The 18893-nt window shown below is 45.5% G+C and overlaps 2 protein-coding genes across 4 annotated transcripts in view; one reads left to right on the forward strand and one right to left on the reverse strand.

The window, feature by feature from the left end:
* Positions 1-18893, forward strand: part of snx30 (sorting nexin family member 30) — an 85234-nt gene that overhangs the window by 19622 nt on the left and 46719 nt on the right. The window contains exon 9 of one of the 2 annotated variants that reach the window (XM_084324588.1): positions 10303-10482. The exons of the other annotated variant lie outside the window; for it this stretch is intronic. Coding sequence (XP_084180714.1) covers positions 10303-10383 — 81 coding nt within the window. The 3' untranslated portion in view covers positions 10384-10482. Of the gene's footprint in view, positions 1-10302; positions 10483-18893 lie in introns of those variants that run through there. 2 annotated transcript variants of the gene reach the window in all.
* slc46a2 (solute carrier family 46 member 2) overlaps positions 13127-18893 on the reverse strand; it is a 30109-nt gene continuing 24342 nt past the window's right edge. For both annotated transcript variants that reach the window (XM_084324602.1, XM_084324601.1), the window contains one exon: positions 13127-18378. In XM_084324602.1, the coding sequence (XP_084180728.1) occupies positions 18327-18378 (52 nt within the window). In that variant the 3' untranslated portion in view covers positions 13127-18326. The remainder of the gene's footprint in view (positions 18379-18893) is intronic.

The raw sequence follows: 18893 nt of genomic DNA on the forward strand, positions 1-18893 counted from the left end.
TTTTGGAATGAGAGCCATTATCGATTTTAAACCCCAAGACCAATTTCGTGGAATAATCATGTCATTTAATGTTTTTGATTCAAACCGGTCACACACACCGGTTAGACTAAACCAATAGAAGACGCGCTTATTCGTCAAAATTGGAACTTGCTTTGTGTCTACGTGGTTATCGTTTCAAACAATCAAATGTGTTACTTAAAAAATTAACAAAAAATGTAAGCTGAACTTTTTCTAAACTGAACTAAATGTATTGCAAGGCTCTCTCTGCAACTTGACCATTACCACACAGGACCTGGTTTAGGACCTGAGCGTAAGAGCTTAGCATAGGTGTGGCCGTCAGAGGAACAGGAGGGGGAAGTTATCATGCGATTACCACTTACTCTTCAGCACCGATGCTCTTTTTCAGCAACGCCCTGCTTCACACTCGCACAGTTATACCTGGGACACCTAGGCAAGTCGTTTTGGATCGAGTCAGCTAAAGGACAATATAAATGTAATGGGGACTGGAGAAGTAGGTAGGGTTGAGTGCCTTGCTCAAGGCGTTATTCATTCACTTCCCCCACCCAGATTTTCCCCGCCGGTTACAAGGATCGAACAGGCGACCTTCGGGTCCCAAGCCCTGAGAGTTTCTAACCTTTAGGTAGGGCTGGGCGATATGGCCTAAAAATAAAATCTCAGATTATAATTTTTTTAAATCCGATTTACGATTTTAATCGATTTTTTTCTCTTAAACTAGAAACGCCAAGGAAATCATTCAAATAACCTTTGTTTTTATTTGACACAAAAAAATTATCAAACCAAGATGAATTTCCCTATTGGGATTGAAGTGCAAACCTAACTTTCACCAATCTTCACTTACAAAAATTATGTAAGTATTTTTTTTTTTTGGATCAAGGTGCCTCTTGATCATCAAACAAAAATGAATTTCCCTATTGGGATTAATAAAGTGCAAATCTAACTTTCACCAAACATCACTTTTTGTAAAATAAAAGGTGACCCTTGAACATCTTTTGAAAATCGATTAAAATTTTTCAAATCGTCCTAAATCATTCATTTGAATAAATCGATGAATCGCCCAGCCCTACCTTTAGGCTAACGCTGACCCCACGTGACCTTATGTCAGAAGTGCTGTGTAACCCCCACAACAACCTACTGAAGTCTCCAGAGTAAAGAGTAGCATTCTAGAGCCATCCCCACATGTTTAAAGATACAATTCAGAGTTTATCAGACCGTTTAGAGCAGGGGTTCTCAAACTTTTTTAATACCACGACCACATTTTATTTAGGATTTTTTTTGGCGACCCCACACTTAACACTTTGGATGCCCAACCCGAGTTTTCTCTGGTTTACCCCCTGCGGGTTGAATGCCCATAACGATTATTATTATTAGCGATCTGAATTCATATTTTATCAACCGAGTCTACCGTTGGTAAATCAGCCACTCCAGGCGCTCAGATGTGAAAAAAGCGCCCCCTGTCGTTTCCCAGATGGTAATTCACCCTTTTGGATTGGACTCAATGAAAAGGCATAAGAAAAAAATAAACGGACTCCACATTTTACTTCTCACGCATGTGACCGGAGTCGATCAGCTTCATTCTGGACCCTCAGAGCAGCGGGGATTATGTGTTGTACAGTATACGCGGTGGATCAATAAAAGGATCGATTTTCGGAATGGCGATCAGGAATTGGAATAATCCATTTGGATACCATCTGATCTCAGGTAAGGAATCTATTTTAGGATAATCAGACCCGTTTTCACGGAGATATAAGCTTTCCCCCTATAATGTGATATGGCTGTTTGACTGTAAAAGTGATCAGGAACTGAGAGAATCGATTTTCAGCGCGCGGCACCAGCGTGCACACGTACACATACTATCGATAATCTAGCATTTATTTGAAAACGATTCATAAATAGGCAGAAGAATTACAACGTTCTAGAATATTCCAGTACAGGACGATTATCATGGAATCTCTTCTTTTTTCCGTGAAAACGAGGGCTTTTCAAAATGATATAAAACGGAAATGAACCGATAAAAAAACAATCCGCTTCGACAATGTTGACTGGAAATGGGTCATTGATAATGCGACGGGCAGATTAGACACATAGCCATAATAACGTTAACATTGAAGTGGTGCTGGGCATTCAAGCACTAAATGTGCGCCCCCTGCTGGGCATTCAAAGTGTTAATGTATCGCGTAATTTCAACATGGAAATAAGGAATATCAAAATAAAAGCGCACGTTGTTTCGAAAATAAAATTACAGCACTATGTTATCAATGAAATTAATGAATATTATCAACAAAAGCAATGGAATTGTTTCTGTATACACATTTATAATACAAGGCATATTTAGCCAAAATATGTTGCCAGAACATGAAAAGAAAATGCGCTCGCGTGCGCTTTGGCAGAGATCCACTTCTACTCTGAAAATCCGCCCCCACAGAGATGTTGATGCGAAGGGGACACGCTTTATCAGCGCAGCATTACACAACACTGGGTACTCGTTCTGGACTGATATACAGAACTTTGCGAGGGCCTGTCCAGTGAACTTGACTTTCAGTAGCTCGTCATAGGGCTGGGCGATAAAACGATAACAATAACTATCGCGATAAATTATTTCCTCGAAATAAACATGAAACGTGGTCGCAAAGTTTCGATATATCGATTTTCCAAGCTTGGATATGAGCACACGCACTAACGATTTATATTAGTATTGGCTGAGCGTCCCGCTCTAGCCTAATGAGATACCCCTTATCTCCTAGTACCTACTGTACACCACCACAAACAACTTAATGCACCCATACCTGACCGGGCCCCGCCCCTATGGAGGCGTAGCCTATAAGACCATGGTCACCAAACACTCTTCCTCGCCAAATCTCGTTCCAGTAAAAGATCCCTCAAAAGGGAACTCAGGGCCGCGTAGAGCGGGACGCTCAGCCAATACTAATATAACTAGGTTATATACATAACATCGTTATATATCGTATGGCTATCGCGTCCCACTCTAGCCTAATGAGATATGGGTTAGAGCGGACGCGAGACCCGACAGATGTACCCCCTGAGGACCCGTAAGCCCACATCAAGGGGTGCGGGGAGCCCTGTCACCCCATCCTTCCTAATGAAGGGGGGGCGCAGTCAACTCCACCTGAATGCGAACAAGAGGGAACTAGAACCCCTTGAACACACCGCACAGGCGGAACCAGGTGTGACTCAACACACTGTGGCCCATACCCACACACTCCTGCTACCCTACCAAAGGACGGGAAGCAGGAAAGGCCACAGACCCCAGAACCGCCTGGGAGACAGAACCCCCGGTCATGTCCATGAGGTAAAACCTTACAAAGGGGCCCGGGGAGGACCATGAAGCTGCAGCACAGATGTCCTCCATCGAGGCCCCACCCAGGAGAGCGGCAGAGGCAGCCACCCCACGAGTGGAGTGCGCTCTGACGCCCCCAGGGGGATCCTGCCCAGCCAACGTGTGGCAGAGGGCAATGCCCTCGCACAACCAATGGGACAGGCGTTGTTCGATAGTGCCTTACCGGCATGAGAACCACCGTGACAGACAAAAAGCCGAACGGTGACCCCAAGGTCCTGAGTACGGCTGAGGCAATTCCCAAAGCACGGACCGGACATGACAGGTGAAGGCCCGCATCTAACTCACCACCGTGAGGAGGCGGATGAAACGCCTGAACCACAATATCCCTGGAGCGGAAGAACTCCGGATATTTACAGGCACGAAGGCAGGATTAGGCCGCAGAGTGGCACCGCAATCGGAACGAAAGACAGGCACTCTGGTCGTACCGAGAGAGCACAAAGCACACCCACGCGTCAGCGGAGGTGACGGCCAGCAAGAACGTGGTCTTGAACGACCGGCTCGAGCGGCTCAAACGGGGCCAAGGACAACCGACCGAGGACCAGTTGAAGATCCCAAGTCGGAGCCCAGGAGCGTTGCACCGGCTTAACGCGTCGAGCGCCAAGCAGGAAACGCTTCACAAGAGGGTGGCTGAACAAGACATCCCCTCAAACCCCTCATGATAGGAGGATATAGCTGCTGCATATACCCTCACCGTCGAAGCCGACAGTCTATCAAGGAGAGACTGGAGGTAACTAAGGACAGCATCCAGGGGGCAGGAGACTGAGTCCCGGCCCCCCGCCTTACACCACACTTGGAACATACGTCATCTGCCCGCGTAAGCGCGACAGTGGAGGGAGCATGCGCATTCCGGATGGTAACACCATCAGGATCAAGAACCTGCGCCCCTCAACGTACCCGTCCCAACAACTGACCTAACAGATTTATGGGGAAGAATCCAAGGCCGCACGGCATCGGTCCCAGACCTGCCTGGCTATGTCCGGACGTAATCCCCACCCGTCAGGATGAGGACCGCCCCGCGACAGTACACCTGTACCCACATTCTCCCTGCCGGGGATGTGGGGAGCCCTCAGGCCGCGCAGATGGAGGACGCCCATAGCCAGCCGCCCGCCGCCTGGTGCAGACGGGGGGAGCGTACCCCTCCCTGTCTGTCGATACACGACACTGACGTCGTATCGTCCGTCCTGATCAACACCATTTGTGGACCAGAAGGACCGCTTTCAACACCAACACATTGAACGTAGCGCAGACCGGGCAGCATGGTTTGCCAGCTTCCCCCCTACTGCGTTGGCCCGACACGTCACCAGCGAGGGAGGCGTCGGTGAAAACGCGACGTGAGACAGCGCCGTAACCGTCCTAGGACGGAACCTCCCGAGCGTGTTGACAACACGCTCTGAGAGGGATGCCCATAGCCCTCCAACCGTTGACTGGGAAGAGGAGTACTCTACATCCAGTCTACAGCAACCCCAGGCTGGTAGAGACCTGCCTGGTACGAGACCTGACGATCCACCTTGACCGCGACGGACCAGAACGTCGTCAGGGCAGAACACTCCGTAACCCATGACGACGCAGAGGCCCCAGTGCGGCCTCCACGCACTTGGTGAGGATGCGGGGAGCCAGAGAAAACCGAACGGCAGCCTCTGGTACTCATATGCTAACCCTGCAAAGGAAGCGTAGGTAAGCCCTAGGATGGAAGTTCGGAGATGCGCATACGCATCCTACAGGTCTATGGAGGAGAACCAGACCCCCACCTGACAGTGTTCAACAGGTAGGAGACGATCCAAAAAATGCTGAACCTTCCCATGGGACAGGTCCAGCCTGGGTCTGACACCCCCCCCTCCCGATTTCTCAGGCAGAGAACACCGGGAGGAGAAGCCACGACGATGGCTTGCTTCGTCCACAGAGATTGGATCTCGTTGACCAGAGCTGTCACTGCTGGAGACCCTGACAATAGGGTCTGTACCAAACCTGAAAACGGGTGGGGTTGTGTAAACACAAGTCCCCGCCTCAGCGTTCTCTCCATCCACCTCGACATATGGTACTGCCGTAGTCATATGTGATGACACTCCAAACGCACCCGCCGCCATGTGGCGCAGGTCCGCCAGGAACTGTAGATAGTTGGCCCAATCCCCCCGCTGTGCGTAGCCAACCCTGGAACCGTGCGAGCAGAGCGTTCCGTGTCGGGACATCTGACCATGACACCACCCACTAGGCAATCGCACCCAAGGGGGGACCCCGACAGAAAGGGCCGGTTTGATACGGGGGGCTTCCTAGGTGAAAAAAGCCCCCCCACTGAACACCCCTCCAGAACATGCTGAGGAGTTGTTCTGCAGCCAGACATGCAAGGTGTAAGGACCCCATGGGTTCCTACACACCGTAGCCCTGCAGTGATATTACTACCACCCCAAATCACGCGTGCCTGCGAGACCACTGCCAATTTTTCAGGAGTGGGAGGCACCAACATGATACCTGGCCTGGCGAAGGCGAGGCCGGGGAAGCCCGCACTGTGTGCCTCAAAAGGTTTCGAGCCCCCCTGCTGACAACACTTAAGTTGACAGACGTAACACCAGGCTCAACCAACACAGCTTATGGTGTGGGAGCCGCTTGACAGCACAACATTCTCACGGACAGACCCAGGCTCAGCCATCAACTGGGTGTCAGCCCCTGTCCCCATGAGAAGCGAAAAGTGGGGCCGCCCGCGCTTTTAAACGAAGGCACGCGGCCCGCAGCCAAAGGAAACAATCGGAGCCCACTTTTTCCGCTGGTGTTGGGGAAGGGAGTGATTGGAGAGCGGGCTGCTCGCGGCAGGACGGTGACGGTTTGTTTGTTCAAGCCGAACCCATCCAACATGGCCGATCCCTCGGCCGCCAAGGCTGTCGGCCTTGTGGACACCTGTCTAATCAACGCCCAGGATACCTCCCGCGGGGGAAAACATGGCCGCCTGTCGAGGGCCTCGTCATCGCCGCTGACTAGGCTGTTCTCTCTCTTCTTCTGGCTGCGCGGTGTGAGGCGGTGTGGGGCCTAGGACAATACCGCCCGCGCTCCAGCAGAAGACCAAAATCCCCTGCGGAGAGGGGAACCCTGAGCGGTTATAGCTTGCGGCTGGGTCAAAGCTAATAACGTCAACAACCTCGCGCGATGTGTCGACGTCGGCTGGCCCTCAAGGCCCCGCCACCAGACAAAATTTTTTTTAATAGAAAAAAAACAGCAATTCGAACACAGTTCTAATCGCTGCCAATTCCATACCGTGGCGGTACAGGCTTTAGCAGCCCACCAGCCACTCGCCAGGCCGACCCACCCATGGCGTCGGCCGGGCGGGGCACTGTTTCAATATGTCAAAAACAAAGGACTGATGTTAACACGGAGCACCAGTGGTGGTTGCAAACAGCAACCTCCACTGTGGTGTGCACCATGAAAGGGTTAAATGAATAAAAAAACTAACCCACAAAATACTGTAGAATGAGCAAACCCATATACACAACGTTAAGGGGAGGCGGACCAGAGCGAACTAGTCCCGCCTTCATTCAAAATATTCACAACAGCACACCAGCCCTAGCTTAGCCCATTTACCAAAAAAGGTAAACAAAGCCCCCCCCCGCACTACCCCCCCAGTAGACACCGATTGACCGTCAGCATAAATGGTTGAGAGGAGAGAAAGCTGTAGCAAAGACAGACCTTCTCATAGCAGAGTGACAGAACGAAACATGCGAAACAACCCCCTACACTACTACAGCCTAGCGTGAGGCGATGTGGGACCCAGATCAACAACCGCCTGCGCACAGACACGCAACATGTTTACCATGTCGGCTGGACCCATAGCCCCACTACCCGACGCCAATGTGGATAGGAACTAGCCAGCTGAGCCATAACCCGCCGTTAAGTCCCATCTACTGCTACACCGCCGAGCTCACGCATCGGCCCCAGATGGGGACACCGTTCCACAGACCCTGCCGGAACACAAAGGTAACGTACCTGGCTAGGCTACCTAGCCACGGCCTACCCTGTTGTCAACCCATTTACCCGTAAAAAAGGTAAATAGGACTCAGCAAAACCCCCACAACAGCTACCGACTGACCTTCATTGATGAACCGGGCAAGAGGAGGGAGAAGTGACAACAAGACATTAGAACAGCGTAGCAGTTAGCATGTAGCAGTAGTGTTAGCATGTAGCATTAGCGTTAGCATGTAGCATAGCATTAGATGTTTAACAGCACGCCCAAGACCGTTTGGAAACCGTTCACTGCAGTGAAACGTTCACCAAACCATCCTGCCCCCGGCGCCAACACACAACATGGTTGTGTAACAAAACAAACCAGCATTACTAACACTAATACCCATGCCTGAAGACACGGGGCCTACCTCGGTACAAGCTGGCCCGACAGCCAATCTTGCACAGCTGAACCTTGGTCTGCTGCCATCAGACGAGGAAACATCAACATAGGCCCGTCGTGTCGCTGAAAACATGCTTCGAAGATGCCAGGGGCCAGCAACCTCCGGTAAGCTTTCAACATTACACAATTCCTCCAATCTTTTTCATACTACTAGTTACATACGGTGCACGCAGCCGATATGATGGAACGAAAATAGAGGAAGAGTGTTTGGTGACCATGACCATGGTCTTATAGGCTACGCCTCCATAGGGGCGGGGCCCGGTCAGGTATGGGTGCATTAAGTTGTTTGTGGTGGTGTACAGTAGGTACTAGGAGATAAGGGGTATCTCATTAGGCTAGAGCGGGACGCGATAGCCATACGATATATAACAACCAATCAGTGAAGGAGATGGCCGATAGCGGAAGGAGACCCGCGCTGCACCTCTGGGTAGAGAGGTAGCACTCAAGTAGTAAACAAGGCTGGCTAGGATAATTAGCTTACACGGCGCTATTTTATAGTTTACGTGCCGAGTGGGTGTGTGGCGTGAATTCTGAGGGCACGGTTATAGTAGTGTGGGGTATACGGTGGACGTCGTTGCAATGTATTGGGGCGGAACAGAGTATTTTAGGGTTATATTGAGTGCATTGGAAACAAGGCTGGCTAGGATAATTAGCTTGCACGGCGCTATTTTATAGTTTACGTGCCGAGTGGGTGTGTGGCGTGAATTCTGAGGCCACGGTTATAGTAGTGTGGGGTATACGGTGGACGTCGTTGCAATGTATTAGGGCGGAACAGAGTATTTTAGGGTTATATTGAGTGCATTGGAAACAAGGCTGGCTAGGATAATTAGCTTGCACGGCGCTATTTTATAGTTTACGTGCCGAGTGGGTGTGTGGCGTGAATTCTGAGGCCACGGTTATAGTAGTGTGGGGTATACGGTGGACGTCGTTGCAATGTATTGGGGCGAAACGGAGTATTTTAGGGTCATATTTAGTACATTGTCATGGGATACACGGCTTGCTCTGGCTAACTGCTAACGTGCGCGGACTGATGACGACATCAACTCGAGACATTCGCAGCAGCAAAACAAGTCTATTAATAGCCCGTCCATCGGCGCCGGGCATAAGAAGTTAATTAAACTTGACAATCGATATCGAGTTATATGAAAATAATTTTATAATTTTATCGCGATAACGTTTTTGGCCATATCGCCCAGCCCTAGCTCGTCACACGAAAGATCATTGAGCGCCTCCTGCATTCTGTTCCTACAACAAGCCATCAAGCTGAGTAAATACCCCCAAATCTCAGGTGCTTATCCTGGAGTGCCACTAACGGAGTTTCCAGCTCATTATCAGCACATTTCTCTGCCAATGTGTTGTTTTTGTCTGCAAGGAAAATCGGCGCTTCTTCTCCGAGTTAACAAAGGCGAATACTCTGCCACCTCACTTCAGTGTGGTATAGCAGCTGGTTATGCGCAGAGCCCATTTCATCTCGGCCAACCAGCAACGCTTCTGACAACAAACCTATCCATTGCGAGTCCAGGTTACATACAAAAGACCAGACCCCCCTCCCGCGATTATAAATGCGCAGGGTGTAGTGAGATGTGTATTGGAATATGTGTGTCTGCCTCCATTGATGAAGGGGAGAGACATGGCAAATACACACAGCTGCCGGGTGGAAAACTCGAGTAATTTTTTTGTTGCCAATGCGCGACCCGTAGTTTGAGAACCGCTGGTTTAGAGCCATCCCTCTATAGTCTATACCCACATGTTTAAAGATACAATCCAGAGTTTATCAGACCGTTTAAAGTTAAACTGTTCACATAATGTTAGTCACAATAGCGTTTGACTTCGGCGTGGCTGGGTGGCGCAGCGGACATTGCGCTCGTCACCAACGCAAGAGACACCGGTATCGAATCCGGCTGTCAGCGTTGCCTCCGGCTTGGGCCGGCCATCATACTAACTCAATTGGCAGAGTTAGCGGGAGGGGAGTCGATGGGTGGTAATCTGGACGTTGTAAACAGCGACTCCTACAGGTCGGTCAGGGCGCCTGCCCAGCAAAGACAGGAAAATGGCGGGGGCAGTGTGAGCCTCCTACACGTTACTCCTCGCCAATGAGAGTCCGCGCTGGCAGGTGAAAAGATGTGACTGGCTGCTTCCACATGTATCAGAGGGGACATGTGATGGGCTTCTATCCTCCCTACGACTGGCCAGTGGGGGGCACATGCAAGCAACGATCAAGACAGGGGAGGGGAGAATTGGCACGGCTAAATTGGGATGGAAGAAAAAATTTAAAAATGGAGGAGAAAAGGTGGATTAAAAAAAAACAATCGAGTTTGACTTGGAAAATATGCTGTTTAGAATAACTTGCAATACCTTTTACAAGCCTCAAGTCCAACATAAATCACCAAACCTTGTCTTTAAAGTCAAATAAAGAAATGTCTCTCTTTCTCTCGCTCTCTCCCTCCCCTACTCTCTCCCCCTACTCTCTCCCCTACTCTCTCTCCCCTATTCTCTCTCTCCCTCTCCCCCCTACTCTATCTCTCCCCTACTCTTTCAGTCCCTGGCAGCGTGGGAGTCTATAATTCCTCTGCTGCAAGACAAACAGACCGAGGATAAAACAGATGAGGAGACAAACTGAGACTTATCTACAGTATATCCCTATATCTCTGCCCCTGACACGCACACACACACACACACACACACACACACACACACACACACACACACACACACACACACACACACACACACACACACACACACACACACACACACACACACACACACACACACACACACACACACACACACACACACACACACACACACACACACACACACACACACACACACACACACACACACACACACACACACACACACACACACACAGATATACATACACAAATGGCTCAAGGGAGTAAGCCAAGGAAATGGACCAATCAGTCAGAAGACTTGTTTTGCTGGACTTTGCCCCTGCCTCTCCTCTTAAGATGATTGGACAGGAGAGCTGCTAGTCTCCCGATGCCTGGTCCTCCCCTCGCACATAGCAGCCAATCACAATGCACTTGCCATAGATGGGCCAGTGAAGGAGAGGTGGAGAAAACGGGAGGGAGGGCAGAGAAGGAGACAACTACTATGTACAGTTTATTCTTTTTTTAAATATTTTTTTTACCTTTTTGTATTTTGTAATTCTCTGTTAAAGGTAGAATCTGTAATGCCGTCAAACAGTGACCTCTAGGCAAAGGAGCCCCGCTTGGTATTGCGCTTTGTTTGAATGTTTTATTTTGGTCTGTAGGTTGGAGTTGAGCGGGGATAGGGGGAAGGGTTGCTATCGCTGGCCAAACCTCAAACCGGTCTGGAGAAATGTGCAAAATAATAAGGTTACTAAACTGTGTTGCTAAAGACACTTGACGAGAAGAAATTGCAATAACAAACGGGGCTCTTTTGCGTAGAGGTCGCTGTTTGACGGTATTACAGAGTCTATCTTTAACGTTTTGTTGCCAATGCTACTTGTCTTTTTAACTTTGGTTCTGAAGGAGGAACAATCACCTCTTTTGTCCATTGATCCAGAATCATAGTAATCTAGACCCTGTTTCCCAATCAAAACATTTGTACCACTATTGTAAGGAGGTTTTCAGTGAGCTACCCCTACCTCAGTAAGGGAGGTTTGGATGAGGCAGTAGCACTGTGATTAGTTTAAACTTCAGAGTCTAAAATCTAAACCCCCCCCGTTAGTTTCCTTCTACGGATGGCTCCGTCGCATTGAGAATAAGGTGGATCAGCATTTCCACGTATGGAATGGATGCAATATTTATTTGGTTATTTTGGGAGTATCCATGCGAAATGGAAATATCTGGTAGCTTTGCCTCAAGGAGTGATGAGGAATAGAAAAACAACAAAGAGGCAAACGGGCAACTTTGAGATGTTTACAGGAACCCAGCATGTGGGCAAATTGACCCCTCATTTTCAGGGCTACTTTTAAGTGCTGGCCTTGATTTTGAGACTTGCTTTGGAAAAGGCCGGAGGAGACTTGAGTTCCACTTTACAACGACACAACCCAGAGAGTCTGAGTGGCGGTGGTATCCGGATCATACTTTATCTGGGAAGCCATACGTAAAGAATGCACCAGTATACTGTAACAAGGGCTAATTGGATAGGATACCATGTTGATATACGTTTAGCAAATATTTGCTGTACTGGGGATTATGAAGTCTAGTGTTTCCTAAAAGCATTGAATGTTCTCTGTTTACACACATTTAATGAATACTAATTAAATGATTTTAGGCAAGGTGTCAGTCCCACCTATTCAAATGGTATCACTGGTGTAATCCATACACATGTGCTAAGATGCTTTAGGGATATGTCAGTGGTTTGATGTAAACGCCTTGGACATTGATGTGACCAACGCTCAACCATAGAATAGGGAGCCTTCGATTTCTATCAGTGCCAGTGGCTCAGATGTATTGTCACATGACTGGGAGTCTGTTAAGAGTATAAGTCCTGGTTATGCTCAACCCACTATGCAGTGGAAAACGTACAATAGTTTGCAGACTGTTTAAAGGCCCCTAAATTCAAAGCAAGGAAACTTTTCTTATGGAAAAGGAAAGGCGATTAGCAATTATGTTGGGATTTTGTCATCATACATCTCATACTCGATCTCTGAATTATTGCCACTCTTAAGTCTTGGAAAAGACTTTGCCCCCTGTCTCTCAGAACTGGTACTGCAGGTGTGGAATGTTTCCCCATGTGATGCCATTGATGTAACATACAGTGGCATGGTTTTCATTCAGTCACTACAGTGAAAGTTCATAACAAATCACATCACACTGTCTTTCAAGGGGTTCAGTGTAGGAAATACAGTAATCAACCAAAACAAACAACTGTCTTTGATGCTAAAATGCACTAGTTGCTATACTGTATGTATGTTCTAATTAAGGTGAGATAAGGCATTGCTCATGGACGGTTCTGTTAACCCTTTCAGATATACTGTACGTTTTTGTTACAATTCTAGTCTATAGATTCCAATGGCCAGTAGCCATTGTGAGATCGTTATTACAATGTTCACTTCTCAACATTCTAATTGAGATTGTACACCTGAAAGGACAGTTAATAATATATACAATGTTTTTAATCATACAATTGTTCCCAGAGGGTGTGGCATACTATGTGGCTGCATCCCTTCAAATAAACATGTTGACTTGGTCCCAGTTGGAATTCCCCATCTCTGCTGAGAAGAGTACAAATCACCATTGCCTCAATAATATGAATATAATAATGAAATGAAACGAGGACATCTGGTGGTCAACATGGGTTATTGCGTTATGTGAGGAAAGTACTGGTCTGGTCACAGTACTGGTCTGGGTAAAAATTCCGATTGGTTTGATTGAAAACTTTATTAACAGATTGCAGAATGGGTACAATACAGTACGGCTCAATACACAATTGTTAAGGGGATGCAGACCAGAGAAATACTTTCGTCTTGTTTACATCAGGGTCCCCTATTTTCAATTCATCGTAACATTTATGACATACATGTCATACAGATAAACAGTACTGTTACATCCAGACATTTATGACATACAAGATATACAAATATACAGTACTGTTTAAGAGACAGAGTTTCTAAAAGAGAGTATTTGAGGGGGAAGAAACTACATTGGAGGGGTTGGGTGGGGGGGGGGGGGTGACTATTAAGTATGGCTTCCCCCATTAATGATGTCACTCAGTCCTCCTAATCTACCCCACAATGCAAAGCATTTAATACATCCTCTTTTGCCGTTAGCTAGCCTTAGCTATGGAAATACAGTCGCTGTAACATTTGATAGCTGACATAGCAGCTCTAATATTTGGTAGAAAATGTTGCTGCTAATGCTACATTCACGGTCAAAGAGAATGCAAGATCCTTTGCATTGTGGGATAGATGGACCATTTTTCATGGCTTCAAACAACATGGGCACAGCCATACTTAATACAGTCCCTTGTTGGGGAGATTATCCTCACCTGAAGGTAGAAGCTCTTGGCACTGGGAGCATAATTTTTTCAGTGTTTTTTAATCAGTCTTTAGAAAGCACACCTATCCATCCATAGAAATCAAGAGTACTTAGGTGAAAATTCCTCACCTTCCCTACATAGTGCCCTTCACAGGTCCTTATTGGTTTATTGGAATGACCGTTTGTTTGTTTCTGGTCTTCAAGGTGACCTTTTTTGTTTTATTTTTTGCTCTTTCAGTTATTTGTTATTAAAATGTTTGTAGACATATTTGCCCTGCTCTCCGGGAGCTTATGTCACACTGCTAGTAAGGATGTACTGATAGCACTTCTCTGCCCATACAAATTCGGACTACTAAACTTTTAATAAAAATGTTGGATAAGGGGAGAGAGAAGAGGATGACATGCAACAAAGGTCAAGGGTCAAATTTGATCCCAGGACTAATCTAACCTTAACTTGGTGAGTTACCAGGACATCCCAAGGACTAATATTTAGAACCTTATCTTGGCGAGCTACTGTACCAGTCCAGGACATCCCAAGGACTAATCTCTAAAATCAATACCACACTGATTCAGCAAGCTATCCAATGCCATTGGTGCATCCTTAATGCAACCGAATGTGAGTGGAGGATGAGAGGTGCTGTATGGAAATCGGTACTTCTTGCTGTTACATTAGTATTTGTTTTTCTTGGCTTTTAAATTTTTTATATAAATAAAGTGTATGGGGAGGTCAGAGATTTCAATCTTTCCCCTTGCATTGTAACTTTTCACCACGCTCCCTCATAGAAGGACACGTGATATTACCCTTACAAAAGAGTACTTTTTTCCAAAAAAGTATAATTGTATGGAATTCATATCATGGTTTTATGTTGGATTATACCATGGTATTACCTATTTCAGTACAAAAGTACGACACATTTACTACTTTTACAATGGTATATACAGTGGCCGGTACAGTCATGGTAAAACTGAAGTTACCATAAAATAAATTACCATGATGCATGTTTTTGTAAGGGTGGAGGGGAGAAGGTTGTATCGTTTTATTGGACATTCAGAATGCAGCTAGTGTGACGGAGAGAAACGTTGAAGAGCGGTTATTGGCGGTAGCACCGAGGCAGCTGTGATGTAGCGCCGGTATGTATGAAGTGTATATAGTAACCGGGCCACACGTGTGGACAAAACCAGAGATTTTTTTTGGATTTTCTGTGCTTTTAATGGCAATATATACAGTATATCCCAATATATATAGCTGAGTAAATATAATAGCAGCTGAATCTATTTTTATATAGTCAGAGACCAGTTGTGGTGACTGGCGTTTCTGGTGAGTCTGTGTATGGTGGATTTCAGGGTCAGGGTTTCCCAAACGCAATGTTCATCTTTATATTGTTGTTAAATACCTTTACATTTAGTCGAGGTATCCTATTAACCAATGGGAGCAAAGCTGCTTCTAGTAAACCCAGCTCTTGTTCTTTGATGCATTTATTCTGCTCTCACAGATTTAGTAGGGAGGGGGTGGAGAAGATTGGGGGGGGGGGGTATTTTTTTCTAATCTAATCTACAACCCAAATGTTTCTAAGCCAAATGTCCCCTTTCGCCCTATCAGTCTGACCCTCTCGTCTGTCCGTCCCATTAGCCAGTGTGTATTGTTTACGTTCAATCTCCTGATGTAGCTTGGATACATTTGGATGTTAAAATAATATTATGTTGTTATGACAAGCTTGTATATTTGATGTAGTTTTGATGCAATTATCTTTACCTCAAATGATTTTAGATATTGGACCAATAAAAAAAAAAGAATGTATTTCATCTTTTTCTCTGGTCTGGTCTGGTTTGTTTCCAAGTCATCTACATATTGCTTTTCAAACTGACGCTGACCTGCACTTGTACACAAGTTAAAATGAACACTTAAGTCTGAAGCGGTTCATTTGGGGCTGTAGTTGTTTTACGTCTCATTCTACTATGATGAACGGTATCAGGCAGCCAGTCCTCTATTCTAAAAGCTACTTTGGGTCCAATTCTGAATCCACTTGCCTCTGTGGCCATTTCAAACGGTGTGCATAACCTATATTTTGTTTATCGACACAAAGTTCAAGTTTCCGATTTTTATTTAAAATGAGCACCGTGTAGAGACTCGTGAAGATGCACATAATTTTGTGGTTGAGTCCACAAGGCACTCATTGCCAGAATGAGGACCGCGTAGAGTTGACCACTAAATTATGTGTGCGTCTTCCAGTCTATTCCATGAAACGGTATGTTTGGACTGTTTGGGTGGGACCTGACACCAGGAGGGGCTTAACTGACCCATCTCAAATCCCGCCCTCTTGTCTTGATCCTCCCATTTCAAGCAACAGTTGTGATTGGAGGTACAAGACAAAGAGGGTGGGGCTTGAAAGGTCAATTTGAACATTAGTCAAAGATAATGAAATGGAGTCACAATGACATGTAAAATACGTTTTATATGATCTGAAATGGTTATGTGGGTTTATTTTAAAATTAATGATATTTTATTGGGAGTTTTTATTGATACTCCCACCGAGTGTAGGATGGGTCAGTAAAATGTATGATAGGAGTTAAGCAGGTTTGAAGACAGCCTTTTTCAGGAGTCCAGCCATTTCTGTGGCAAAATAAAGAGACTAATTCTAAGTTAAAGTTGCACGGTATGTGTAATTAAGGTACAAAAAACATTACAAGAGTAGAAGAATAATTGATCAAAACAGAAAGGTGCTAATAAGGACTATACAGGATGCAGGAGCCTGCATTTGCTGCCCTCCACTGTAGCTTAAAGGGGCACTTCACCAAAAAAAAACAATGCTAGTTTATTTTGCACATAATCTCACATCCAAAAACTCAAGTAAATTTGTTTTCATATGGCCACCAGTGATGTCATCGGTGACGCTGCATCCTTGTGTTGTTAATTACAGCTCAGTGAAATGATAAGGTAGCAGTCCCTATAAGACAAGGTATTGCTATTCTTTCATCTACATCATTTCATGGTGCTGCAATTAAAACGACAAGGATTCAATGTCCCTGATGAAATCACTGTCGGCCATATTCAAACTCATTTACTCTCAATAACTGTCAAACTAAATTAATGCGTCAAACTGTTTAGGGTTTTTGTGTCTGAGATTATGTGCAAAATAAATCAGCATTGTTTTTGGGTGAAGTGCCCATTTAACTATGGAATGTTTTGCTGTCCTCGTCAGTTGGCAAGTAAGCACACAAAGCAGTTTAGATCCAAGCGTTGAGAATCCAGTATGGAGCATCTCTGGTGCTTCATTTGTCAGTCATCAACACTTACTGTAAAATGGTTTGATTTACTGTATTTTCAGTGGGTTTTGCTTCAGCTTTAAACATGTTCTACACAGGAGACGATGTAAGACAAAGGACTTATTTTTTTTCCAACCATAAACATACAGAATAGATTTCAAAATGTTGTATCCAAGGAGTTTTCAATAAATACATTTAGTGAAAATATAATGACATTTAATACATTTGACAAAGGTCTCGTTTTTGAGAACGCAAAACAAGTGATATTCATGACTGGGATCGCAAGATTATTTTGGTGCTTTTGTGAGAAAATATACAAATATGTCTAAATACACAAATTATATCTTGTACATTATAATCTTCATAGGAAATTGGAGTATATGGAATGTGTTTGAATAGCTTAATCTAATCGGAACACACCAACATTATGGGAAACGTTCTTCTCCAGAGTCAGATAAGAAGATAGATACCAATTTCCTTTGTGCATTCAGTAGAAAGCTATCCGGCTGCAAGCTAGGCTAGCTTAGCACAAATAAAAGGAAATGGATACGGACCACTAGCCTAGCTTAAAACTCCGGGAGAGGCATTTTTGGCCAACAGCTAGGCTAGTCGGTCCATATCCGCTTCCATTGATTTGTGCTAGACTAGCTTGCAGCCGGATAGCTTTCTACTGAACACATGGAGGAAATTGGTATCCATCCTCTTGTCCGACTCTGCAGAAGATTGTAAGTCTTCTCCAGAGTCGGCACGTTCCTTAAATAATTTCCCTTCAATAGGCAATTTTTAAACGTGACCTTAGCAGTGGCAAGCTAAGCTAAAGGTTGACAACCACACCCTAGACATGTGCATATGTTCAGTAAGTCCAGGGCAGATGGTTGCCCGCAGTGCTCACTAGGCACAGTGCTGCCCATCACTGTGGATGTAGTGCGACTCATCCCTACTGTGGATGTAGTGCGACTCATCCCTACAGTTAACAACTCAAACTTCCATTCATTCTCCTCTTGGGTGATGGGGATCAAAGCTGTGACCCCGTGCCTGCCTCTGTAACATGGAGACTGAGGAGCGTCCAGCGTGAAGTATCACCCATGAGTTATAGATTATAAAAATGTGTAAACTACTATAAAATGTACAATTCTACTATTTATAACTGGTCGTGTCCATTTAGGTTTTTAATCCAAGGACACGAGCATTGAGCACCACGCAGATCATGATCAAAGGTTTATTCTGCTCTCATTTCAGGGATCTGTTCCTCGGGTCTCACTTCCTGTCCCTCTTACGATGTCATCCACATAGTCCTTCGGGTGCTGTGATGGTGGTGGTGTCCTTACTGTAGTCTCTCATAGCCTGTCCTCTGAGGCATCATGCAGCCTACCACACTGCAGTAACAGAACATCGTTAGAGTATAATGTCATTAGAGTACGTTATAAGAGAACATTAGAGTACGTCATAAGAGAACATTAGAGTACGTCATAAGAGAACATCGTTAGATTATCTCAGAGTACGTCATAAGAGAACATTAGAGTATGTTATAAGAGAACATTAGAGTACGTTATAAGAGAACATCGTTAGATTATCTCATAATTAGAGTACGTCATAAGAACATAATTAAGAGTACGTCATAACAGAACATCGTTAGAGTATCTCATCATTAGAGAACATTAGAGAACATCATTAGAGAACATCATTAGAGAACATCATTAGAGTATCATCATTAGAGTATCTCATCATTAGAGAACATCATTAGAGTATCTCATCATTAGAGAACATCATAAGAGTATCATCATTAGAGAATCTCATCATTAGAGTATCTCATCATTAGAGAACATCATTAGAGTATCTCATCATTAGAGAACATCATAAGAGTATCTTATCAGAGTACGTCATAACAGAA

Source organism: Notolepis coatsorum, assembly GCF_963971535.1.
Source record: "Notolepis coatsorum genome assembly, chromosome: 11".
In the NCBI taxonomy this organism is placed as follows: domain Eukaryota; kingdom Metazoa; phylum Chordata; class Actinopteri; order Aulopiformes; family Paralepididae; genus Notolepis; species Notolepis coatsorum.